At 49.8% G+C, this 27,358-nt stretch overlaps 1 protein-coding gene across 1 annotated transcript; it reads left to right on the top strand.

Annotated features, from left to right (window-relative positions):
* The first annotated feature begins 866 nt into the window (after positions 1 to 866).
* Positions 867 to 26,337, top strand: LOC137628453 (small integral membrane protein 12-A). Its single transcript, XM_068359602.1, has 3 exons — positions 867 to 890; positions 17,765 to 17,865; positions 25,229 to 26,337. The coding sequence occupies exons 2-3, from the start codon at positions 17,783 to 17,785 to the stop codon at positions 25,416 to 25,418; spliced, it is 273 nt and encodes a 90-aa protein (XP_068215703.1). The 5' UTR covers positions 867 to 890; positions 17,765 to 17,782; the 3' UTR covers positions 25,419 to 26,337.
* Positions 26,338 to 27,358: the final 1,021 nt, after the last annotated feature.

Raw genomic sequence — 27,358 nt, 5'->3', positions numbered from 1 at the left:
TATGAAAACAAGGGTAATAGATGGTAAGCTGAGGTACCTTAATAGCATTTATAAGGGAGAAAAGGACCTACTTACAGCAATAGTCAATGATATGGAAGAAAAAGAGAGGAAGTGGTGGATGCACGTGAAGAAGTATGCTGAAGAATGTGGGATGGCGATGAGAGAAGTTGAGAGATGTGCGAAAGAGGATGTAAAGAAGAGAACAAGAAAATGGGACACAAGCAAATGGAAGAGTGAAATGGAGTGCAAGGAGAGTCTAATTCTGTATAAAAACTGGAAAAGTGAAATCAAGGAGGAGGAAATATATGACAACACATTTTCGTCAATTTTATTATTTAGAGCAAGGACAAACTCATTGGGCTTGAATATAAGAAACAGACACCAAGATGGAAATATAAATTGTGTATTCTGTGATGTAGAAGAAAATGCTAACCACTTTATATTATATTGTCCACAGTTTAGTGATATAAGAATAAAAGCAATTGAGCTCCAACAACCATACGAAGAAGATAGTGCACAAACAGTTGGAAAATTCCTTTTTTGTGAAGAGAATATTGAAAATAAGAAAAGTATACTACAACAAATGTGGATGAAAAGAGAAAAACGAGTGAAAATAAGGAACACACAAAACTAAAAGACACAGAGGCGCCGTTGTAAAGGCTATGCCTCACCCCAGAACCTGAACCTGAACCTGAATAACACCACTGATTATACAATAATGATAATAATGATGATGCTAATATAGATAGTAGCAGGATAGTTACAATTTTCATAATAAGATTAAAAACTTAAGTTAAAACATGTTTACATAAACAAAACTATTTTTATCGAGAAGTTAAAGAAAATTCACGGAACCGTTGCACCGTGTATTGTCGTCTACAAACTTTCGTGTTAGATAAGTTTAATTTCTTAATATCATTATGTAAGTAAATGGAATAACTAGCTTTCAAGACCATTGACAACTGATTTGTAAGGATGTTTAGCAATTTAACTACTTAGTAATAAGAAATCAAATTAGTATATGGGTCATTACCAATCCCCATACTAGGTAATCATGCCGGCTAATGAAGATTTACTTGTGTTATATTCTCATATATATACTGTATATAGTGTTAGAAATTATATTATTAACCCCTATGCTCTATGGTACTAAGGTATCTTTAATAATTTACGAATTTATGGCACATTCTTTTGAAGAGTGAACGACATGACCAGTATTTAGCCGGTATTTGATTGGGCCAACGTAACAGACGTTGCCTAACCTGTATATCTTACTAACAAATTATGTAACCCAACTAAGTATGTTGCTTATTATATAAGTTCAATAGGGATGAAAGAAGTCTTTAGGAAGAAGAAATTACCGTCTGGTTAGGTAGTAGCTTGTAATGCTGTCTTGTGCGCAGGTATCAATGATTTGCACCTGTGTCAGGATTGTGCCCACGAATGTTTTGAACTAAGGAGTGATCGTTGTAGAATTAAAAATTAGGAGCATACCTTAAGTCTATATTTGGGAGGATTTCTACCTGTGCGATGGCAGTATGAAACGTCGAGACCTGGCGCCTGTCCCTAACCCAACTTAGGATGCTGTATTCCTACTAACAAGTGAGGGGTGACCGAGTCTTGCTCTTGCCGTGGCACCCCCTGTAGTTAAACTGAACAAGAATGTCCTGTTCTTACCCCTCATATGTCAAAATATATCAGACTGTCTGCATGGACAAGAGGAAATAGATTTTCATTAGTTGGGCAAGCAAAAATGAGCCAGTATTTAGGCATAATGCAAGAAGTTAAGTTTAACGTGGCAATGCCTCTGTCATCATATTAGATTTCCTCCATTGCCAATAATAATGAAATTGACTCCAACAAAAAAAATGAGGAAGTACATCTGGATTTTTGTAAAAGGTTGATCATAACCAAAAGGAGCAAAAAAGGAATACCTTTATTCAAAGAATCCATCCTAACTTACGACACAATTTCATGCCTCATTCCGAGGAGAACCATTTCAATCTACCATGGTGTCAGTTTGGTTTGTATTTCCACTTTTCTAACTTTGGCCGGCTAGTGGTTTATTTCTTAAAGTGTCGTGCAATCATATCAGTTCTCCGAAGGCATATTTATCCAAATGAATAACCATACTGGGATATTTGAGATGGGTAACTAATTCGGTACTTCTTACATCTCCTCCGCTTAGCGTCTTGACTAGCTTTATAGTTGTCATGATCACTTCTGAGACATGAGAGTATAAAATCAAGGGGTGGTGCTCAATGCCCAGTTCTCTTGAATGTTTACCTGTTGGCCAGATTTTTGAGTATTCCACTTGATGGAGTACCTGCAAGTATGATATGTTTTCCCATGGCGGGCAGCTGCCAAGTGAGTGTGCCGGTTGTAGAGAGCAACCGAGGGAGTCTGTATCTGAGGACGCATTAAACCACATGTCCGCACCATCGTGTGTATCTTGTCCTACCTTACATCTAATATGGTGCAGTGATTCTCAAGGACCAACGTGACCCTCACCATGCCCTTCCAGCGCCGCTCAGTGCAGTCCACCCCAAGGGCCGCACGCCCCGTCGTCCCCCGTGGGCTCGTCCCCGCCCTGCAAGAAGCCAGGCAAGCCATGGCGGCACAGCAGCAAATGATCAACGTTCTCCGTGACCGGCTTACGACACATGCTACCCCTGCACCTCGTGTCCCCGCGTCTGCAGCCCCGGAGAAGTGCGAAATTGAGCTGAAGCCCGCCGCATTCAGGTCCTGGAGGAGGTCGATGGAATGCTGGATCGAACTGTGCAGACTACCGCCCCACGAGGTCGTCCACCACATCAGGCTGTACTGCACTCCCCCTTTACAACGGGCGCTGGACGCCAGATTCACCTCACAGGAATGGAGTAACCTCACCGCTACGGAAGCCATGGATTTTATTCGCGATATTGTGTTGCGATCTACAAACTGTGCTGTGTTATGGTCGGAGTTTTTTAATGCGGTACAAGGCCCAGGAGAAAGTGTCAGTGATTATTTTTTAAAGTGTTCTCAAAAGGCCACCGATTGCAATTTCCAGTGCCCTCAGTGTCAGTGTAATCTAGCTGAATATATGTTATTACCTAAGTTAATGTTGGGCCTAAGTGATGAGGCTATGCGTCGCCATGTATACCAGTGTAGCAATGACATCAATAGTGTTGGTGCCCTTAGGGCCAGGTGCTGTGCCTACGAGGCGGCCTGCGTCGACGCCGCTGTGCGCCAATGCAACTGGAGGGAATCTGCTTGTGCGGCTGGCAGCGAGACACCCGAGTGCAACTGTCGCTGGCACAGGTAGGGGTCCCCCACCCCCTCCCTGCGGGAACTGCGGTGGGCGCCACGCCTCTGGCAGAGCCTCATGCCCCGCTAAATCCGCCGTATGCAACGGGTGCCATAAGCAGGGCCACTACTACAGATGCTGCAGAAAGTCACAGGCAAAATCGACAGGATCCCCGACAGACGTGTCTAGTGCTACGTCTAGCGCTGTGTTTGTTGCGGGTCCAACCTCGCCCGCCACCCAGTGGTGGAGGTGACAGTCGTTCGCAACGACACAGGAGTACGAGTGCCGGTCACCGCCGTGGCGGACACCGGGGCACAGGTATGTGTGGCAGGGCCCTCCTTGCTATTGCACCTCCAAGTCCACCCAGGAGCCCTTACACCCCGGGCTGGCTTGCGGGATGTGGTAAACCTTCCCCTGAAGTGCCTTGGATCTGCCATGTGCCACGTCACCCTGCAAGGTCGCACCACGGAGCAGGACGTGTACTCCGTGCAGTCAGCAAAGCACCTCTTCCTGTCGCTGGACGCTTGCAGGGACTTAACACTGGTACCCAAGGAGTTACCCCATCCCTCCCCTGTGGTGGCACACGTGAGTCTGTTCGATGGCACGGCCAGACGGGCCGCCCAGGTACCACCCCTACCCGCCGAGGTGCCCCTGCCGCCCCAGGAGGAACATGCGGCCAGGTTGGAAGCCTGGCTCCTGCAACATTTCGCTACGACGACATTCAACACAGCCAGGAAGCCACTGCCAGTGATGCAGGGGAAACCGCACCATATCCACCTGCTCCCAGGAACTACGCCTTACGCATGCCATACCCCAGCATCAGTGCCAAAACACTGGGAAGAGGAAGTGAAGGCCCAGCTCGAAGAAGATGTCGCCCGTGGCGTCATAGAACTGGTACCTGCTGGGCAGCCGACCGAATGGTGCGCCCATATGGTGGTCGTCGCCAAGAAGTCAGGACAGCCACGCTGTACAGTCGACTACCAGCGCCTCAACGCATCTTGCCTACGGGAGACACACCACACCCCCGCCCCATTCGACATGGTGTCCGGGGTACCTAAGCACACATTCAAGACCGTGGCGGACGCGTACTGGGGATATCACCAAGTGGAGTTAGACGAAGAAAGTCGCGATCTAATGACATTCATTACCCCCTGGGGGAGATTTCGGTACCGTCGTAAACCCATGGCGATGCGTATACTCGACGATTCGACGACGCCATCCAGGACATCCAGAGGAAATATAAGTGCGTAGACGACACCCTACTCTACGACGACAGCATCGAAGGGGCCTTCTGGCATGCCTACAACTTCCTCGAAACATGCTCAGCCAAGGGTGTTACCCTTAAGCCGGAGAAATTCCAATTCGCAAGAAGGGAAGTAGACTTCGTGGGCTTCAACCTGGGCTGGGAGGCCTACAAGCTAACAGAGGAAGGTTTGGCGGCCATCAAGAACTTCCCGATGCCACGTCAGCCCTCTATCACCGACATAAGGGCTTGGTACGGATTCGTCAACCAGCTGGCGCCCTTCCTCGCGACAGCCCCCATCATGAACCCATTCAGGGAGCTCCTCAAAAAACCAACCGGGAAGGCAGTGTACTGGGACGAGGCACTCCGCACCAAATTTCATCATGCCCAAGACATGATCTGCCAATTAGCAAAGGACGGACTGGCCTACTACGACAGGAGCCGCCTAACAGCAGCGATCACCGAGTGGAGCAAAGAAGGCATAGGGTTTGTAATCCTTCAAAAGTATTGCTCATGCAGCTCCGCCAATACGCCCTTTTGCTGCACGGGTGGGTGGCGCCAGGCACTATGCGGCAGCCACCATCTCACCGTCGCCGAAGCTGGCTACGCTGCCGTGGAGGGGGAGGCCCTTGCGGTAGCCTGGTGTCTCCAGAAGGCGAGGCTGTTCTTGCTGGGGTGCCCCAACCTCACCGTTGTGACGGACCACCGCCCGTTAACCAAGTTACTGATGGATCGGGCCCTCACGGAAATCTCCAACCCCCGCCTCTTCAGGCTGAAGGAGAGAACTCTGCAGTACCGATTCAGGGTCAAGTATCGGCCGGGGAAGCGTAACAGCGCGGCGGACTTCCTGTCCCGATACCCCGCCTTGAAAGCCGATCCCAGCGGCCACGACATGGACCTCGACGAAGACCTCACCGACACCATGGCGGCCGCCGTCTTGGCAGCAGTAGAGCACGACAGCTGTGTCGTGGACGAGGCGAGAGTTAGGCATGCCGCTGTCAGCGACCCCGTGTACCAGCTGCTCGTGGCCAAGGTCCTGGCCGGGGACTGGGCCGACAGGAAGTCCCAGGAAGTTGCGTGCCTTCGGCCCTTCTACGGTGTCAGGGAGAGGCTGGCCATTATCCAAGACTTGGTGACATACACGTTCGAACAGGGCAACGTCCGCCTAGTTATCCCGGAGCCTCTCTGTCAGCAGGTGGCTGCCAACCTACACGCAGGGCACCAAGGCCTGGACTCGATGCAACGACGAGCGCGCCAGACGGTGTACTGGCCTGGACTCGAGGGGGACCTGCAGTATCACCGATCCTCGTGTGAAGAATGCGATGTACACGCACCATCCCAGGCCGCGGAGGAACTCATCATCACGCCGCCCCCAGAGTACCCCTTCCAGATGACGGTAGCAGATATGTTCCAGCACGACGGACACTTGTACATGGCCTACGCAGACAGGTTCACAGGGTGGCTGGAGCTGGCCCACTTCCCCCACGGAACCTCCTCCTCCCACATCAAGACCCAGCTACGTCGCTACTTCGCCAAGCAAATCTCCACGGACGGTGGCACCAATCTGGCAAGCGAGGAAATGGGGGAATTTTTCTAGTTATGGGGCGTGCCCGTGCGTCTATCATCCGCCCAGTACCCGCTGTCCAATGGCAGGGCAGAGGCCGCAGTCAAGATCGGGAAGCGGATAATAATGGCGAACACGGGCAGCGGCGGCCCCCTCGACACGGACAAGTCCTCTATTGCTATGTTGCAGTACCTCAACACCCCCCTCTGCGGAATAAATAAGTCACCCGCCCAGATGGCAGCGGGCAGGCAGCTCCGAGACGGCGTACCTACGGCCCGCTGGCACCTCACGGTAGACAAACACCGGGGGGCAACCTTACGGCAAAGAGAACGTCAGATGGCTGACAGTGGTGCCGCCCTCACCGGGAACGGACCATCCAGAAAGCTTCCAGTTATCGACCCGGGATCCCAAGTGCGAGTGCAAAATCAGGCCACTAAGCTGTGGGACCGTACCGGTACCGTGGCGGAAACGCTCCCATACCGACAATACCTAGTCAAACTGGATGGCAGCGGGCGCCTCTCCCTCCGTAACAGGAAGCACCTGCGTCTCACATCATCGGGGCCCCAGTCTTGGCGGGCCACACCTGCTACGCATCTAGCCACGCCCACGCCCGAGCAGCTACCAGGCAGTCACCCTACGCCCAGCCCACAAGCAGTACGGGAGCCACGCCCATCACGGTGCACTAGAAGGCTTGCGTGGATGGATGACTACGTGTGATCATCGTACATTAAAGCGGCACCTGCATATATTTTTTTTTATTGCCTTTGCTTCTCATATTATTCTATGAACATGTATTACCTGCACATTGTGTTTTGCATTACTGACAGCTATGTACCTGTCTTCCTATTCTCGCACATGCACCCAATTTAATCCATGTATATCCATGCATTATTTTTTATCATTGCTTCTCCATGTATACCCATGTATTAATCTCGGGGGGGGGGGGGGGGATGATGGAGTACCTGCAAGTATGATATGTTTTCCCATGGCGGGCAGGCGCCAAGTGAGTGTGCCGGTTGGCGAGAGCAACCGAGAGAGTCTGTATCTGAGGACGCATTAAACCACATGTCCCCACCATCGTGTGTCTCTTGTCCTACCTTGACATCTAATACCACTTTGTTCCGTAACCGAAATACAAATCACGCTATTTACATTGGGTTTACCTTTTAGCGCAGCTGAAATGGCGAGCCATTAGAATTTAACGAGGGTGTATTACCCCCGCGCTAGTTAGCGGGGGGGTAGGGGAGTGGTAGCTAGCTACCCCTCCCCCCCTTCACACACAGATGAATGCTCACTTTCACTTTTGGCTCGGACTTTAACAGACGTCTCTGTCTTGGTCCTCTCTTGGCAGCCATTGTTTGTTTTGTCTTTACTTAATCGCTTACTTTTCTTTTACTCAATATATATGTAAACATGTTTTCATGTTTGTATATATATTTGAGTATAGAAATCAGTAAGTTTCCTTTTCAGAGTTGTGTGTGTAGTGTACGATATCTACGTGGAGTCCTCGGCAGTTAGGCCACCACGGCGTACAGTAATTTTATGGGTGGCGATCGAGTTTGACTTATGTCTTTCTCTCTCTCTCTCTCTCTCTTGAGGTCGTTCACCCTTTTACTACGTGTTACTACGCCTTTGTAGCTTCCTTTCCGTGTGGGGGGGGGTTGCTACGCCGTACGTTTGTCTCAATTAGTTTATGAATCTAATTGTGGTTGTTAATTTTTCAGCCTGTAGAACGATTCCTTTCGAGGTTTTCGTTCTTACTTTAGTGTTCATTCATTTTTAAATTACATAATTACATACTGTAGTTTCATAATTATAATTGTTATAATTCTGTTTTGGTTACAGCTCTCCTTCCGTGAGTGTAAGTGGTTGTGAGGGCACGTGCCTGTTGTGTAATTCTTGTTTCCTTTCCCTCGGGATTCCTCTTCGGAGCCTTCCCGGGGGAATGAATGTGTACTAATGATTTTTGTTTTATTTTTTTACAGTTACCGATCAAGTTCGTTTCTGTAATATGGCAACGGTGTGAGCTGTCTTGTTGAGGCCTGGGGATTCGGCTGTTGCTGCCTCCCCCCTCGTATTTTCGTCAGGGGCGTGTCTCCTTCTACTGGAAGTACTCCCGTGACGACGGACAGCTCTCCAGTTCATTTTAGAACTCTCAGGAGGCTTGCCTCCTTGGGTGGGTAACTTTCCTTCCGAGGGAAGTTTTTCCTGTCCAGGCTTGAGTTTTCCCCTTTTGGGGGGTTCTTCTCTTGCCTTTTTTTCGTGCGACTATGCTCTTGGTGCTGAGCGGTCACACCTGCAGTTTCGCTCAAGGTGCTGGGCAACTGCAGGAGCCCCTCTTCGGAGGATTGCTCCTTTTAGGTCACTGGCTGACCAGTCTCTTCTATGAAGTGTTTCTCTTTCGTTCGCGAGAGAGTACACTCATAGAGACTCCTCTTCGGAGGATTCTTCTGCTGCTGTTGCTGTTGGCCTCCTTCGCCGTAAGGCCCACCGTCCGCCTCGTCGTAAGGGCCTCTCGTCTCCCTATGAGGGTGCTAAGAGGCTCCTTTTTGAATCTCCGTTTGCAGCCTACAACTCCTCCTTCTTGATCTTCCGCCTTGGTGCAGATGGACAGCAGTCTGATCTCGTCTTCCGACGGGCAACGGTCTCCCCGACGGACAACGGTCTTCCAACGGACATCAGTCTCCCAGCGGACAAGCAACGGTCTTCCGATGGACATCTGTCTCCCGACGGACAACGTTCCCTTCGGGGCAAAGGGTTGCCTCCCACGGGGGTTCTTCCCTTGCGTGTCAGGGTTCCCCTGCGCGCCCTTCTGCTGTGTTCTCTCCTGCTCCTGCTCAGTGTTAGCGCACAGGCGCTCTCCTGTTCATCAGCGCTTCCTGATCGCTAGCGCTCTCCTTTCACCAGCGCTCTCCTGTTAGTCAGCGCTCTCATGATGATCATCCCTGCTGTTCCTGTTGGTTCCTGTTACGCGCCCTGTGCGCCCACGTTCGCCCTCGCGATCTAGAACTTCGGTTCAGGTCTGGGTCAAGGACTCTTCTTCTATGCGCAGGCTTCCATGCGTTGCCTTCTGCTCGTCAGCGATCATCAGCTCGCCAGCGATCATCAGCTCGCCATCGATCATCAGCTCGCCAGCGATCATCAGCTCGCCAGCGATCATCAGCTCGCCAGCGATCACCTGCTCGCCAGCGATCACCTGCTCGCCAGCGATCACCTGCTCGCCAACGTTCACCAGCTCGCCAGCGCGCACAGGCGATTTTAGTATCGCCTATTCAACAGCGTTCTACACGTCAGCGATCACCTGTCTCTCGGCGATCTCCGGATCGCCCGCGTGTGTTACAGCCGGCGCACCAACGTTCTCCAACGCTTCTGAAGGAACATGGTTCGCCAGCTACTAGCTCGCCATCGCCCACCTGCGCATGCTGCTCGCCATCGCGCGATCGCCCACCTGCGGATGCTGCTCGCCATCGCGCGATCGCCCACCTGCGGGTGCTGCTCGCCATCGCGCGATCGCCCACCTGCGGATGCTGCTCGCCATCGCGCGATCGCCCACCTGCGGATGCTGCTCGCCATCGCGCGATCGCCCTCCTGCGCATGCTGCTCGCCATCGCGCGATCGCTCACCTGCGCATGCTGCTCGCCATCGCGCGATCGCTCACCTGCGCATGCTGCTCGCCATCGCTCGCCATCGCTCGCCAATGCGTCGACATGCTCACCACCGATCGCCTGTTTATCCATATCGCCAGCGGTCTTCCTCGCCCACGCAGCAGCGCATTTCCTCGCTAACGCTTGCGTTCGCCGCCTTGGACTCGCGCTCATTCACCTGCCCACCCTCGCGACCGTTCACTTGCGCGCCCGCGCGACCGTTCGCCTGCGCGCCCGTGCGCCCGTGCGACCGTTCGCCTGCGCGCCCGCGCGACCGCTCGCCCGCGCGAACGCTTGCTTGCGCGCCCGCGCGATCATTCGCCTGCACGCCCACACGCATGCTCTCCAATGTTCGCCCGCGTGCGAACCAACGGTATTCCATCGCACGGACGGACGGTGTTCCGTCGCGTGAACCGACGGTGTTCCGTCGCGTGAACCGACGGTGTTCCGTCGCGCGAACCGACGGTGTTCTGTCGCGCGAACCGACGGTGTTCCGTTGCGCGAACCAACGGTGTTCCATCGCTCGAACCTACAGTGTTTCTTCGCACGAACGTCGGCCTAATTCTTGCAGTATCCATTGCTCGTCTTTGGGTTATCGCTCGCCGACTACCAGCTCTCGCCCTTCCTACCACGCTCGCCCTCCTTCTGCGCTCCTTCGCTCACCATCGTTTGCGTTCCTGCATGACCGCGCATGGGCGCTTCCACGTTCGCCCACGCGCAAATCTTTGAATTATCATCGCGCGAGCTCCAGGGCGATTGCGACCACGATTCCCATTGGGGTTTTCGCAGCATGGCCAGCCTGGCGAGTTCTTCTGGAGCGTATTTCCAGAACACGGCCTCACCCCGTAAACGCAGAGCATGACACGTGCAAGAATAGGAAGAAACTTCAGGGAGGTCTGAGCAACACTCCTCTTTCCAGAACCTGGGTTAGCCCTTCCCCGTCATTCCCTGGAAGGATTTTTGGCGGGGGGCTTTCCGTTCGAGATTTCTCCATCGGCCAAGGGGTGACTGCTTACCCCTTCCTCTGGGGGCTTACCAGGTCCTTTCCCTCCTCGATTACGGCCCGAGGTTTGGTTCAAGGAAACTACAGGAAGATCATGGGTACTTTCCTCCTCTCGGGCTCAGGCACCTTGGCCTTTCGTCGTTAAGTATCTAACTTGCGGACAAGCTCGATGTTGTACCATCTGGACGCGCTGACTGAGGTCTTCCTTCGGGTGTCTCATCTGTGGAGGTCGACAACCTCAGGCACCCTTCCATCCTTGAGAAGAGTTTGTTTGTGCCCAAGGACAGAGACTTAGACAGCGGCTGTGCGGAGGAAATCGACTTCCGTTTTCACTCCTCCAAGGCGCTTTCTTCCAGACTCTGCAGGGCTCCAGCGCCCTTTTCTTTCAACCACGTCGGCCTAAGTTATCGGCTACGACAACTGGCACAAGGTGTCCAATTGCAGTTTCCTCCTGTCAGGAACAGATGGCACGGAAGGCTCCCCCGGGGGGGCATAGTCCTAAAAGGAGCGGCAGAGTTCACGAACTGTAGGATTGCAGGTTTTTCGCTGGGAGGATGCTTAAGATTACTCATCCGGATGACAGCTTCCCGATGCCCATTCCCGCACAATCTCTGTGATCAGCCAAGGATATCGCGCCTGCCATCTCTGTCAGCGAATTCAGTGTCTCTGAACCTCTATGCCATAGCGTCAGCAAGAGTTGCCCAGTTGGGCAGAATGATCCATACCTTAGGCGAAGGTCTTCCATAGGATCATCGACGGCTTCACCCCTGGCCTCTTCAGTCGATCCTTTATTGTAAGGAAGGATCTGAGAGGGGAGTTCCGTAGTCGACCTCTCAGCCCTGATCAAGTTTGTCGAACAAACTTCGGCCAGCGTAGAACAGCAGAATCGATCAGACTGGTAACGAGGCGACAGGACTTCTTAAACCCTGGATCGGAAGGACGGGTACTTTCAGTTTCCATTCCATCCATCTTCCAGGGAGCTCGTGGAATTCAGCCTAGACTGCAAGTATTCCTGCTTATGATGCAGTGTGGCTATCCCGCCATGGCATAGCAGGTTTTTTCCCCAGAGAACTCTCCCTTCTTTCCTCATGGCCGCTCAGGTGCAGGCTTCCGCCTCCTCTGCTTTTTGGAGGGCTGGTCAACTCCGGTAGGCTCGGGTTCGACCTTCTTCAGCGCCGGGACAAGCTTCCGGATGCTTACCATGAGTGTGGGTTCATGGTATTTTGCTTGGAGCCTTCTCTTCTTCTGCCTCAACATCTGGAGTATCTGGCCATGATATTGAGTCAACGGCCTTACCACGTTGGAAACCCCGCTTCTCGTCCGTCCAGCGAGGTTAAGCTACATCGGTTCTGGTCGGTACTTGGATGGGTGACCACCTGGGGACGCCAGATTCTGTTGCCACATCCTCCAAGCCTTCCTTTCAGTTGACTGTGGCAAGACTGAGGAGAGTCGCAGTACCTGTTCTCAGTCAAGCAGAGCTTTCAGCCCTACCTTGGAACGTTTCCTAGTTCTCCTTTCCTCATTGACCCATCTATAGTCCGAACGGTCGCCTCAGGATAAGTTCCATGTGGGGCGGTCCAAGTTCCGGTGGCTTCAGGCAACGTTTAACCGGACTTCCTGGCCCCTATGGGACCAGCGGAACTATTAGACCTGCAATGGGTGTTGACCTAGGGAGCCTCTTCATGGTAGTGGATATTCTCGTCCTTTCCCCACATTCTTGATGCTGTTCTCGGACTCGTCAAAGGAAAGGGGGGGGGGGCATGTTCCGGTCCAGGCCTATGGTCAAGACCTGAAGGATACCTCTCCATCATTCAGGCAGGCTTAGGGGCCGTAGTCTGGCCCCTCTACAGATCCTACAGCTCCTGCCGAGTCGCCCCGTGCGCGTCGACTTCATGATTCTGGCGTGTTCTAACCAGCAGGGGACGCATTTTCACACCTTCACATCTTGCAGTAGAGATACCGGGATGATTGAGATTCTCTCAATACCACCATCGGCTCTCTCATTCCAGGCAGGGGAATGTTCTCTCCGACTATCCGAGCAGAGCCTCGTAGAGAGAGTGTACCTGGGGGTCTTTGACCTTGAGTAACCAGCAAGTCTTGGTCTGGGGGACCTGATCGCGACAGCTTGGAACCTCAAGCTTCCGCTGTTCTTCCCCCCCAGTCTCAGACCCCGAGACTCTGGCAAGATGCATTCCGGTGATGGTGGGACAACTTCGACGCCTGCGTCTTCCCTCCTTTTTGTCTGTGGACAATGGGTCTCAACAAGACCAGGTTGTCTGTCAACCTTTCAATGGGACTATGCGCAGAACGGTTTCTGGACCCTCTGCTTCCCCTGACGGAACTCCCGGGAGAGCTTCTCCCACGGCGCAGACTACTCAAACAACCACACTGCGACATCTCTCCCGAACCGGGGCGTCGCTTCAGCTTCATGCCTGGAGACACTACGCCTCCTCCTCAAGAAGAGACAACCCGCTACAGTCGCGGTACTGAGGTCGCGTCATCTGCGATAGTCATCCGCAGGGGTCTTCCAGGCAAAGTGAAGAGTCTTCGGTGGTTGGTGCCGTGGGAGATATACCTCTTCCCTTGAGGCCTCTTCTCCAGCAATAACGGTCTTATTGCCTTTCGGCGGGAGGAAACTCCTTTCCGCTCTCGGCAATGAAGCCTGTCGCTCAGCCTTTCCCTGATCTTCAGGCTTAAAGGAATAACTTTTTCCTGCCCGCTGGATCTTTCCTCGCTCATGCGAAGCTACGATCGTCCCTGCCCTAGTCGGAGGAAGACCTCCAACTTGGAGCATGGCTCGGACTTTTAGTCCTTTAAGAGATCTTCTCAAGACCCTTTACGACAGGCCTCGGATTGTATTCCGCCTTGGGTCTCCTGCTCACTCTGGCCACGGCCAGTGTGTAAGCAATCTTCTTGGTCTCGTACGACTCCCCCTTTCTAAGGAAGAGGGGAAGGCAACATTCAGGTTCGCTCCTGAGTTGTTGGCTAGACTCAGAATCTGGGGGTCCCGGCCCTTCGGTCCAATTCCTTCAAGATTTCAAGTCTCCATTCTGTATCTGATGTCCCAAGACCTTCTCTTTCTTGCCAGTAAAGGAATCAAGAGGTTAGGTTTGGGAACAGCTGCAGTTTGTCCTCAGTTGCAGCCGATTTGGGAGCACAAGGAGGATACTGGGGAGAGTCATCAGTATACCTCTTCAGCCCGGACTCAAGGACATTCATCTCGACCTGTCTCCAGACCCTCCCTCGTCACGTTGCCCTACAGCATGATGTTGGATACATCGCAACGTCCCTCGCCTTCGAGTAATACTACTCTGTGAGGCAGGTGCTACAAGCTGGAGTCTGGAAGCGTCTAATGACCTTCGCAGCCCGCTTCCTGCAGGGCGTGACCCACAGGAGTCTCGATACGTTTTCTATCGCTCTGTGGTGGCTACACAACAGCTGGTCTAACCTCGGGCTCCTTTTTGGACAGGTAGCAGAAGGTTGAGGGCATTGTTATCAGGTTTTAGTCTGCATGAACGAAAGAAGTATGTCTGGCCCTTATTTCTTTCTTCATCATCCCCTCTACGGGGAGGCAGCATCCTGGTCTGCATAGCTGACCTCGAACCTCTGCAGGTAAACCATGCTTCCTTGTGTTCCGAGTATTGAGTCAATACTGTCGCGTCCCCCATACCCTGACGAGGTGGTATTGGGAACGTCCTAACCCAGAGTTCCTTCTGGAACTCCAGGTCAACTGCCTAGGACGGGTCACACTTCTTCCTTCACACACAAGCTTATGTAGGCCACACGGTTCCTTGCACTTGTGAGGTGCAGGGACTCCTTTTCTCGAGTGCGACTCACTCGGATTCTGAGTCCCCGGGTAAAGCCAAAGCCAGTATGGCTGGGGACTTTCCACCCTACCTAATGGGTAAGTCACCCAATGTAAATAGCATGGTTTGTATTTCGGTTACGGAACAAATGACAAATTCGAAGATAATTTGTATTTTTCCTAACCATACAAACCTTAGCTATTTACACATATTTGCCCGCCAGCCCTGTCCCCCAAGACAAGTCCTACCTCTAAGTGAAAGTGAGCATTCATCTGTGTGTGAGGGGGGGGAGGGGTAGTTAGCTACCACTCCCCTACCCCCCCCGCTAACTAGCGCGGGGGTAATACACCCTCGTTAAATTCTAATGGCTCGCCATTTCAGCTGCGCTAAAAGGTAAACCCAATGTAAATAGCTAAGGTTTGTATGGTTAGGAAAAATACAAATTATCTTCGAATTTGTCATGTTCTATCTTTTTGTGTAGTGAACATTGGAGTGTGGTCGACATTCAGACACTAGGCAGTCTGCGTGCTGCATCTGGCCACAGTCCACAAACCACTACATCATGACCATGGGGTAACAACTACTGCTGTTCACCTTTGACCCGCTAAAGAGTTTTTTCATCTTCGGGGTCAATTAGCAAGGTGAGACCGGTGCAACAGTGACTGTTGTTTGTATCAGGTATTCGGTCTTTCTGGACAGAATGCCAATGCCTAGATAATTGAGGGTTAGGTTACACTTCATGTGAAACTATTCTCATCATCCTATTCCCTTTCTGATTCTAACAATTTTTCTCAGAAGAAGTTGAAGAAAGCCAGGAAAGCTATTCGTAAGGAATCCCATAGGTTTTGCCTTACGCCACCTGTTTTTATCGAGAGGTATATGGTACAGCTCTTGGCTGGTCCCCAGCCCTGCGCATCAACCCTGAGCCAGGGCCTGGGTGGCTAGCTTGGCCACCTTGGTAGACAGGCTGGCTGGATGTGCATGGTTCTATGCTGCAGCCCCATGAAAGAATGCAGCCCAGGTGGCCGGCTTGACTAACCCTGTAGCCAGTGGTCCATGGTCTCATGAAAGGCTATGCACTCTTTCTGCAGGCGAGGTGTTGGAGGATTTAGGGTGCTCTTTTTCACCTTTTGTATTGGATGGGAAAGGATCCTTTGGTGTCGCAGCCATGTGTTGAAAGCTTAAGGGCCACGGCCCTATGCTCGTGAGCACGCAAACACAGCGTACTCTCCACCATGATCAACAGAGGAAGGAGTAAAATGGACCTTTATTTTGTGTTTAAAGTATTCTTTCACCAAATATTTTCATTCTGTACTTTCGAGAGAAGAGATACCTCTGCTCGGTACCGATCATGTGTGATAGCACATTGCTGACTGTACTGTACCAGTGAGTTACTGGTCCCCTCTCTGGGCTCCCGAGTACCAAGCTGAGCCAACCTCACAAGCACACCTGTTTACCAGAGGGAGGGTACACTATACCGCTCCTGTTTTCTGGTGTTGGGGACTGTTACCCAGAACAGGTTGATGAGTGCATAATCCCTAGCATTGAGTTACTGTCGACCAATTGATGATCGATCACATTAGCACTTTTTGGGCACAGACACATAGTTGCTTTAAGGGTGGGATGGGTGCTGGATTCCTCATCTACCTCTCAGGAGGGTGATGTTGAGGTAGAGGTGGAAAGGTACAGTATGCTGTTTACCAGTACTGTATTCCTTTAAGAACTGTGGTAATTTGAGGGAGACTGGGGCCAAACCTTCACAGGTAGCCATGCCTAGGTTTCAGTAAAAACTCACAAATCAAATCTTGGCAAGTAGCCTTCTGTTTTACCTGTCGGTGTACTTGGAGCTGAAGGTGTCAGACCACCTTGTTATGCATCCCATCTAAGGCAACGCAATAAGCATAAGTCTTTAGAAGAGGTAGAGTGATTGGCTCTTCTACTTTTCTTCCTCTCTTGAGGGAATACAGCAATCACTTCATGCTGGTCGGATGTATGGTGCTGGTGAGTTACACGATAAAGCACCTTTCGAGCAGACTGCATCTGGCCAAAAGCAGATCCTCCATATGCTTGGAAAAGAGGGTGGGTCAGTGTCTTAAGAAACATTTTTTTTATGTGCGAGGTTTACACTGCGAACACTATCGCCCTGTTAGGGAGATATGTTTTTCAGATTCTAGTACTAGCTTCCTTTTAAGCCAGTACTGGCTGAGGCCCTGACAGCTGCTATATCCATATGATTAGCTGTGAGAAAATTGTTGGAGTCAACCTTCCTCGCTCCAGTATGGGACTAGGAATGATGACTTGTCTGGGGAAGAGAAGAACCTTCCACTATTGTTCTAGGGAACTTGCTCCCACCAGTGAGTGAGTCGGCATATTCTGAAGGACAAAAGGTTTGTTAATTAAAAGAAACAAATAAATTTTAAAAGAAAATTGTATTTTTCTTAGCTATACAAATCCAAGTTCTTTACAGTAAATCAAATTTCCCACCCAATCCACCCCTCTCAGTTGTAGGCCTTAAGGGTTTAAAAGGTCGCTTATGAATGGCAGAGGCAAGGAACAGTGACAATTCTATTGCAGGAGAATGCCCTAGAGACTGACCACATCTACATATGATCAGCACCCAAGCCCCCTTTCCATTTAAGCTAGGACCAAAGAGTGCCAGGCAATGGCTGCTGATGACTCAGCAAGTAGACCTATAGGCTCCCTCAAAACCCCAATCCTTAGTTCACAAGGATGGTAAAGTTGCACACTCTACAAGAAACCATCGAGCTTGAGCAGGACTCGAACCCCAGTGCGGCAGATCACCAGGCAGGGACGTTTCCAATGGGCTACAACAACCCTTAAGGACAGAAGTGGCTATTCTATGAGGGGGTTATGGACAGGGCTTCCCCCTCCACCACCTCTCGTTAACCAACTACGTGGTTAACAATTCAATGGCAGTTCCTGTGACTGAAGACATTCTTATTTTGAAAGAACCAGGTTTGTATTGCTAGGAAAACTACAATTTACTTTTAATATTTGTTGTATTTTGATGATAATAGTAGTCGTACTGCATTCGTAATACTGTATTAATATTTACTATTTACAGTATTTTTTAGTTAGGTTAGAAACTTGGATGACCCAAAAGAATGTCTACTTAATAAAATATGCTACTTTAAGATATGGAACTGTATGAATGAACTTGAAAATTTCTGTACTTCATCTTTCTTTCTTTATTACAGAAACCCTCACATTACGCGATGTGGCCTATTTTACTGGCTTTTATGAGGACTTACGCACCGTACATCACGTTACCAGCTGCGGCTGTCATTGGCTTCGTAGGGTATGTACATGAGAGAGTCATTGTTTTTATAAATATTTGATTTCTTTGTATTTTAATTTTACATAGTTCTTCTGGGTTGGTTATGCATCTGAATTATTGTATCTTTTAACCGATTAATTTTATTGTGTGATTTGATTTTGAAAAGTATATGAATACTAAGGGAACTTTTTTTTTCATCCAGAATATCTTTGTATTGCAATTACTGTACCTTGTTTAAGGGTACTGTACTAGATTTATTGACTGTATTCTACTATACTGAACAGAGATCTAATGACTGTTACTGTTATAGTAATGAGGAGTATCGTTACTTAATTAAATTTATGTTTGTTCCAACACGAATACTTACCTCAACCTACAGGTACTTTCTTAGGAGTTACCAGTAACCTCCTCTCTACCGACCAGAGTTTTGTGTAGTTTACCCCCCCCCCACCTCGTTTTCTAAGGAGGCCTACCCCCGGCATTAAGGAATGTCCCCCGAGGGTAGGCTTATCGTAGGTCGATGTCCGGCCGGGTTGGCCTCATCAGTAAGTTCTCTGGTCGCGACGTGTAAACACGTCGCCCTCGTTCTCTATCGATCCTTTGTGTGTGTGCGTTCTAGTGCCCCACGTGTTCACCGCGTGGTAACTTGTGTTTTCCAGTGTACTTTTCCCGGGTGTTCCTGTGTGTTCACCTTCCACCCGTGTGCTTACCCAGTGTATTCATTGATTCCCTTCGTGCTTGTGTCTTGCGTTGTGCATTATGGAGCAAATCCGCTGTTGTCCGGGGCCTAGAGCCGGTAAATCGTGTGGAGTGTTCCTCTCCAAGCCTGAAGTGGATCCTCACTCCCTTTACTCCTCCTGTACGGGAAGGGTTAGTTCGTCAGCAGATACGTGCCCCGAGTGTGTAGACTAGAGCGATATCCAGTGGGTACGGTACGGTACGAAAAAGAGAAAATCGGCGAAACGTTCCCCCAGGAAAGCTAGTGTTACTTCGCCGCTACCATCACCCAGTGAGCGGTCCGAAACAGAGGCCCCCTCTGTTTCGCCGTCCCCTACACAGAGTAGGGGACGAGGTATGTCTGGTGTAGAGAAAGAACAAGGCGTCCTTCCCCAGGAACCTAGTGAAAGTGCAGTGCCGATTGCGGGCCCTTCTAGGGCTAGTGAAGAACCCAGTAGTGCGTCCGGAGAGTCGGCCCTTGTGCTCGGGGGGCACGCGTCCTCCGATGACCCCTTGTAGGGTAGTAACGCGGTGTCTGTATCTTCGCCGCCCTCGTGGGCCTGTGCTCTTGGGTCTTCGTTAGGCGGAGACAACCAGAAGAAGTTACGACCTTCGGGTAATGATGCCTTCGGTTGGAGGCTTCCGAAGACGCCGGGGAGGTCACCCTTAAGGATGGAATTGGCCCTGGACCCCTGGCTCCCTGGCATGGAGCGTTTTGAATCGTTCCCGGCCCCTCTCACGGAAGTCCCTGAAGATTTCCTCCAGCCTTCGACCTCGGGCACTCAACGCGCGAAGAAGTCCCCCGCAGTCCCCGCTACCGGCCGACATGCGATAAGCACAGTGTCGTCGGGTTCGTCGGATGTTTATTTCTCGTCGGAGGAGGAAGTCAGGGTAAAACACCGTCGTCGGAGGGAGCGGTCCAGGAGCAAGCGTTCCCGTTCGAGGTCGTGCTCCCGGTACAGTAGCAAGCACTCCCGCTCCCCAGGGCGTAAGTATAGGAGGAGTAGGTCTCCTGATGGCGACTGGGTCTTCGTACCCCGGGACTCAAAGGTGCTTTGTTCCCCGGACCACCGGTCCAGAGAGTGTTCGCCAAGGATGCCGCCCTCAAAACACGAACTTGACCCTCGCGACCTAGCTCGCAGGAAGGACTCTACAAGAAGGCATAAGTCCTCGTAGCCTCCGGTTCACTCCGCCCAGCGGGGGGAAACGCACTTCTTGTCGGGCGGCCTGGCCGAAGCAGCCCAGCTGGTGCGGCCTTCGGGTCGGAAGGAACGGTTCCCGCTGTCGGGTCAGCCCACGGGAACCGCGTCCTCGGCACCCAGAGCCCTTTGGCGGACGAGAGTCCCCGCTGAACCAGCGATGCCTGCGTTAACCCAGGCCCCTGATGCGGACGTCCCCGCAGATGAAATCCAGTACCTCGGTAGGATGGCGCCCCTGGCACCAAGAGCTAGACGTCCAGTCAGCGTGCCCGGTAACCCAGCTCCCCGGCCCCAAGCCGAGACCTCGGCTGACGGAGGGGAGGGTTCACCGACGGAGGACTCCGCCTATAGGAGGGTGGTTGGCCTTATCAGAAGGCACCACAAAATAGAGGAACCTACGGCTACGGACGAAGATTACTGGAGGTCAAGCCTATTGAGAATCATGCAGACTCCTACCCAACCTAAGACGTCTCTAGCGCTTCCTCTAGCCCGAGATCTAGTCCTAGGGCAGGAGAGTGTGGACAAGGTAGTGGCTAGTAATGCCGAAGCCCCCAAAACCCAGAGTTCCTCGAAATTACTCCAGGGCCTCAGAACCCAAGGCAAGGTCTATGTGCCAGCGGGACGCCGCCCAGGCCCCTGTAAGGTGGAGTCGGCCATCGACATCCTGAGTCAGGGCTTCTCAGACGATAGAGCCTCTTCGGCCCCGGTCTGTTTCTCGCCAGCAGAAGCCTCCATGATGGAGGAAATGTCGAGGGATTTGGTGAACGTCTCCTCTTGGCTGGACTGGTGGGCTTCCACTTTGGTAGGGGTACAAGCCTCGTTCGACCCCGCGGACCCTGACCAGCAAGGCCTCCTGAGAGACCTCATTACCTCCGGGGGTAAAACCCTTTAGTTTTTAACGTATCAGTCGCTCGCTCTGACGGCTAACTGGGTGCTCCGTAAGAGAGTCACTGTACTGGCGAAGGTGTCTCGGAAGGTACCAGACATGGAAGCGCGGGCCATTCGGAGCTTACCCTTGTGGGGAGAGTCTTTGTTTCCCCTGAAGGAACTAGAGGCCATCATGGAGAAGGTCTCGAAGAAGAAGGAGGCTAGCATCCCCAGACCTACGCCTTCTAGGAGACCGCCCTACAAGAGGTCCGTGTCGGATAGTGCCGCGACGTCCCAAGCCTCTCCCAGCACTACGAGGAGAGAGGCTCCCTCTTCCTCCTGGTCCGCAACGCCTCAGCCCCCCCGCAGGGGAGCTCCAGCGTCCTCAAGCTCCTTCAGGTCGGGTTACTCCGCCTCTAGGAGAGGCAGATCAGGCCGCTCCTCCAGAAGAAGATAGAGTGGGAGGCCCCCTATCCCCGCCCAAGCCTCAGGTTGGGGGATGCCTCAGACTTCATTGGCAAGCATGGAAGGCTCAAGGAGCAGAGCCTTGGACAGTGTCCGTACTAAAGGAGGGCTACAGACTTTTGTTCTTAACAGAACCACCCCCTCTTATCCCGGCCAGCCGGACGGAATGGCTAGCTCCCAAAGACCCGTTAAAGAGGACCGCCCTTCAAGAGGAGGTATCCTCCATGTTAGAGAAGGGCGCCATGGAAGAAGTTCTTCTCCCAGGGCCAGGTTTCTACAGTCGCCTGTTCCTGGTAGAGAAAGCGACCGGGGGTTGGAGACCGGTTATAGATCTGTCGGCTCTCAACAAGTTCGTCAAGAAGACGGACTTCAAAGTGGACACTCCGAAGTCAGTCCTGCTGTCCTTGAGGGAGAAAGATTATATGATGACCATAGACCTCAAGGACGCATACTTCCAAATTCCGGTCCACCCCTCGAGTCGAAAGTTCCTCCGGGTGAAATGGGGCTCCCAGATCCTGCAATTCAGGACCCTTTGCTTCGGTCTGTCAACAGCGCCCCAGGTGTTCACGAGAGTCTTCACGGCTGTCTCAGTGTGGGCTCACGAACGAGGCATTCGCCTCATCAGATACTTGGACGACTGATTGCTTCTTTCCGCCTCAAAGGTCCTCTTGGAGGAACAAGGGAGAAGACTCCTCCAGTTTTGCAAGTATCTGGGCATCGTAATCAACCCGAAGAAGTCAAATCTATCCCCATCCACCAGAATGAACTACTTGGGAATGACATTAGACACCATTCTGGGAAAAGCATTCCCTTCGGAGGACAGGATAAGAAACCTCAGGCACATCATTCAGCCGTTCCTGTCAGAGCGCCCCAGGAGAGCGAAAGACTGGCAGAAGCTGATAGGTCACCTGGTCTCATTGGAGAAACTAGTTCCCCAAGGGAGGGTAAGACTCAGATCCATACAATGGAACCTGAAGAACCTCTGGTGCCAACTGGACTCGCAACAGATGCTAATCCCAGTCCTACCAAACACGAGACCCTCCCTGGAATGGTGGCATTGCCGGTCGAACTCACTCAAGGGGATGCCCTTCGGGACCGATCCACCCGAGTTACTACTGTTCACAGACGCCTCCAACCAAGGATGGGGAGCCCATCTCCTTGACGAAACAGCACGAGGGACCTGGTTGGACGGGGAGAGAGAACTCCACATCAATGTCCTGGAGTTGAAAGCAGTCCAGAAGGCTTGCCTACACTTCGCGAGTCTACTAAAGGGAAACACCGTGGCGTTGATGTGCGACAACGCCACGGTAGTGGCATACATAAAGAAACAGGGAGGCTTGAAATCGAAGGAGTTGTGCGATCTCACCATAGAAATTCTAGATTGGGCAGAAGAAAATCATGTGGTGCTGTTAGCAAGGTTCATTCCCGGGAAGAAAAACGTTCTGGCCGACGGCCTCAGCAGAATGGGCCAGATAGTAGGGACAGAATGGTCCCTTCTTCCGGAAGTAGCCAAGCTCATCATCCAACGTTGGGGTTCCCCGGTGATGGACCTCTTTGCAACAAAACTCAACGCCCAACTCCCAGTCTATTGCTCTCCTGTGCCAGACCCGAAAGCAGACGCCTTTCAGCACAAGTGGGACAATCTGGATGTGTACGCTTTTCCCCCTTTCACGTTGATAAGACAAGTGCTCAACAGAGTAAGGACAGCCCAAAACCTAAAGATGAACTTGGTAGCGCCCTGGTGGCCGGAGAGAGAGTGGTTCGCGGACCTAAAAGACCTATCGAGTCAACCGCCGTGGCCTCTGCCCGTCAGGTCAGACCTTCTACATCAGCCTCATTTTCTCAGGCTCCACGACAACCCCCTCTCCCTACTTCTTCACGCCTGGAGACTATCGAGCGGCTCCCGAAGAAAGAAGGATATTCTTCCTCCACGGCTAAGAGAATGTCTCTATACCTGAGAAAGTCGTCAGCCGCGGTCTACCAGGCTAAGTGGGCCTCCTTCACGAAGTGGTGCTCTGAGAGGCACATTAAACCTCTTAAGGCCTCTGTCCCAGACATAGCAGATTTTCTGGTATTTCTTAGAGACAAGGTGGGAATGTCAATCCCAGCCATAAAAGGAGTTCGGGCCGCCTTAGGCCAAGTCTTCCTCCTGAAGGGCATCGACCTGGGGGCCTAGAGACATATAGCGATGCTTGTCAAGAGTTTCGAGCAGTCCTGCCCCCCACAGGCGAGTAGGGTGCCCCAGTGGGACTTAGCCAAGGTCCTGAAGATGCTGTGTCGTCCCCCCTTTGAACCCTTGAAGGATATCGTGGACAGAGATCTCACCCTCAAGGCCGTCTTCTTGCTGGCCTTGGCGTCCGCTAAGAGAGTGGGAGAGATCCATGGTCTGTCATACGACGTTTCTCATTCGAAGGGGTGGAAAGAAGTATCCTTCAAGTTCGTGCCTTCTTTTGTGGCTAAGACTCAGAACCCAGCAGTCTGGGATCCGAAGTTCGAAGGTTTCTCAATTCCTGCCATCCCTAAGACGGGTAATGCAGAAGATTTAAAATTATGCCCTGTACGAACAATTAGAAAATACCTGGAAAGAACAGCTCATATCCGCCCAGGCATCAAGAGCCTCTTCGTTTCCACAAGTATTAATAAGAAACAAGTTTCCAAGAACACCATTTCCTTCTGGTTGAGACAAGTTATTGCCAGAGCCTACAAGGAAGATGGCATAGCAGTGCCAGGCACCCCCCGGCCTCATGACATCAGGGGCCGGAGCACCTCCTTAGCCTTTGAGAAAAACATGGCAGTGGGTCAGATCCTGCGAGCAGGTACTTGGTCGAACCAGTCAACCTTTACTGCCCATTACCTCAAGGACTACTCGAGGAAGTCCTTAGACGGGTTGTCCATTGGGAAAGTCATCTCTGCCCTCCAAGCGGTGTAACGGTAAAAGCCCCAGGCGCGATCAAGGCTAGCAACCGGTAGGCACAAGTGTTTTGTATTGGTCCTGTGGTGGCTGCTTAACAAGTTGTTTAAAAATACCTCAGGCTCCTTGTTGGACAAGTAGCAGATGGTTGAGGGCATTGGTTACCCGGCTTAAGTCGGGGATGAATGAATGAGAATTACTGGCTCTTTTCTTTTCTTCATTATCCCCTCTCTTGGGGAACAGTGCCAAGGGTCCATCTTCACGCTGGCCTTATCCTTTGCAGGTAAAAACCATCTCTCTTGTGTAACCTAGTATAGATTTTATACTTGTACACGTCTTGAATGCTTCCCGCGAGGTAATCCTTGGGAAACGTCTGTGTTTAAATTAAGTATTCCTATTGTTAAAACCCGGAATATCCCTACATAGACATTTGTATGCTATCTCTCACAACCACACAGGTTGCTCAGGCCACTACCAATACTCCTTTCATGTAATAATTTAGCCAGGTTTTAAGGTTTTCCTCTAGCTACAGTTTAATACTGTACAAAGAAAACCCTGGTCAATGGCCAAGCCAGAGGTCGGACTCACCACCTATAAATACCGTAATGTTTGTTAGTGCAGGAACAAATGACGACTTTGGAAATAATATGTATTTTTCCTAACTAATACAAACCTGTTGGTATTTATACAAATTGTTCCACCAACACTTGTCCCCTGATAAGTCCTGCCTGCAATCAAAAACTAACATACTGTAGTTCACCGATGTGAGTAGATATAGGCGGCTGGGTATCCCCCAGCCACTCTCTACCCTCCCTGCTATAGCGGTCGGTTAGGGCTGCCACTTTGCATTAAAAGTTTTAATGGCTAACCTTCCAGCTTCGCCGAAAGATATTCCCTATAAATACTGTAAGGTTTGTTTTAGTTAGGAAAAATATAAATTGTTTTAAAATTTGTCATATTTAGTGAATTTGTTTATATATTGTGGTTTCTGTATATCAGTTGCATACGTGAAGGTAGACATTTGTTTGTTGTAGATCTAGCTTGGTGAGAGAACTTTACCCTACTAACTATAAAGGGATTGTGATAGGCACAATGGATGTGATTCTCTCAGATAAAATGTATCGACATCCCTTTGTGGGAAACTGGCATGTAAATGAACAACTCATTAAGAAATAGACTGTACTGTATTGGTGCTGTGTCTGAATGTCGTGTCTTTCAATCGTAGGTACAACATAGAAAAGCAGTTTCGCACGCCTCCTCCCCCCCGACCCTCCATAGAGGAGCTCCGCAGCGAGAGACTTTTGAAGGAGATGCTAGAGACAGAGAAAGTGGGTCTGGATCCTCTCAAAAACAAAACGTTTGTTCCGAAGTCAGTCTTTGAAAAAAATGTGTCACCCGGTATCAAAGAGGAATGAAAGCCGTAACCTTTAGCTGCCTTAGTTCAATAGCTCCATGGTGCTGTGTTTATTTTACTAAGAATATTACGTTTTGTTATGTAGAGTACTGTACTGTAGTATGATTTAAACTGGTAAAATTCATGGGGCATCATACTAGTTACATTCATATATATTTGTACAGAAGTGTTTTTATATTTGGGTGTTAGTTGAATGTAGTACAAGTTTGTTACAAACACTTTAGAATGACTTTTAATAATCCCATTTTGACAGCTCTAGCATTATGTGACAAGTTCATTCATTAGAGTTTACAACATTCTTGAGTGGTATACACCTATTTTTTTATCTAAATTGAGATTCAATTAAAGTTCAAGTCATCTCCTTCAATTTGTGGACTTGGGTAATACAATAGTTTTCTTATTGGAGGTTCATTTTAATGAGTAAATATCTATTGATAGAGAGGGAAAAGCAGAACTGTAGAGTCCCTCTTTAATGTAATTAATAGAAATTTGAATGATAGGGCAGGAATGATCAAGAAGAACGCATGGGTCAATTGAATATTCGGTATTTATTGACGATAATGAATCAAGTGGTCATTTTTTATATCAGTAAAGAGCATTATCTTGCTTTTGTCTATTATTTTAACATTGGCAACAAAGAATATACATACAGTACTTGTACTGCATATTACATATGTAAAGTTATATGGTAAATGTGATATGGCTGAAGGCATTCAATTCTTATAAAACTGAGCTAAAAAGAATTAGAATAAAAAAGAATTGTATTAGGTACATTAGGAAATAGCAAATAGCTTAAGGCTAAATATTTTTTAACATGGATTATTAATGGCGTTATGATATTAGCAGACAGCTATTGTTAAGACAGGCATATTTATGTTGTCTTGAGTGGTGTAATAAAATAGATAATCTTTGTAAAGTGTTTCTGAACAGTTTAAATGTCACAAAGACGTAGCCTTTTAAAAGCAAAGACACTGCTCTAATTTTAGGCAATGCAATAAAAGTGTTATATATACAGCTCATTCATAAGGGGCTTTTTAGATAAAGCTTATTCACAGGTGGCTTTTTCTGTGAAAAAGCAGCTAGTAGGTGGTTTGCAAATCATCTTGAAGTGCTTTTCACGCCGGTATTAATCAATATATAGTTATTGATTGAGTAGTGCAGCTTCCGATACAATGTCATAAAGGAAAAAAGTCTAAAGAGTAATATTTGTTACTCAAGTGAATAGATAAAACTCATAAGTTTGAGGTCAAGCATTGAGTTTTGCAGTACAGTATATACAAATTATTATTAAAACTGGTAAATTGTTTTTCCTGTTGTCTTAGATTTTTGCACGTGATTTTCAGGATATAATTATTGTTCATAATGTAATTTTGTGAGTTTCCTACTATAAGTACATTAAATACTACTGTATAAGTATTATACAGCACATTAAAGAATTACTTTTATTTGATAAAAGTGCTCAAATAGAACATAAGCTACTTTTTTTACTAGGTTTTGGTATACTGTACGTTTGTTTTATTAGATGATTCAGTTAACCAAGCTACAATTCTCAACTCTTACAGAGCTGAGTTTGATTTTGTTGGAGAAACGTTTACAGTATGTAGTACTGTACTGTAAATATTTTGGCTTGCCAAGGGCAATGTTTTATAAATTACTGGAATGGTTAATGTATTCTAATCCTTATGTATTGTTAAAAATTTTATGATTATTAGATTTTTGTTTTTGGAAGATAATCTTTAATCTAAATTTTTTCAATATTAAACTTACCCGATAATCATGTAGCTGTCAACTCCGTTGCCCGACAGAATTCTATGGAGGGATACGCCAGCTATCACAATACTAGAAGGGGGTGTACTTACCAGCGCCACCTGTGGCCAGGTACTCAAGTACTTCTTGTTGACACCTCCTCAATTATTCCTCTGTCGTGCTTCCGGCAAGACG

Source organism: Palaemon carinicauda, chromosome 36 (genome assembly GCF_036898095.1).
Source record: "Palaemon carinicauda isolate YSFRI2023 chromosome 36, ASM3689809v2, whole genome shotgun sequence".
Classification (NCBI taxonomy): Eukaryota; Metazoa; Arthropoda; class Malacostraca; order Decapoda; family Palaemonidae; genus Palaemon; species Palaemon carinicauda.
Note: the sequence above shows the minus strand (reverse complement) of the source record. Positions and strands in the feature narration are given on the sequence as shown.

What these genes read in the sequence shown, in the direction of transcription:
- LOC137628453 (XM_068359602.1), top strand. Translation starts at nt 17,783, where the DNA reads ATGTGGCCTATTTTACTGGCTTTTATGAGGACTTACGCACCGTACATC. An exon ending in GCTGTCATTGGCTTCGTAGG is followed by an intron (nt 17,866 to 25,228) that starts GTATGTACATGA and finishes TTTCAATCGTAG; the next exon opens with GTACAACATAGAAAAGCAGT.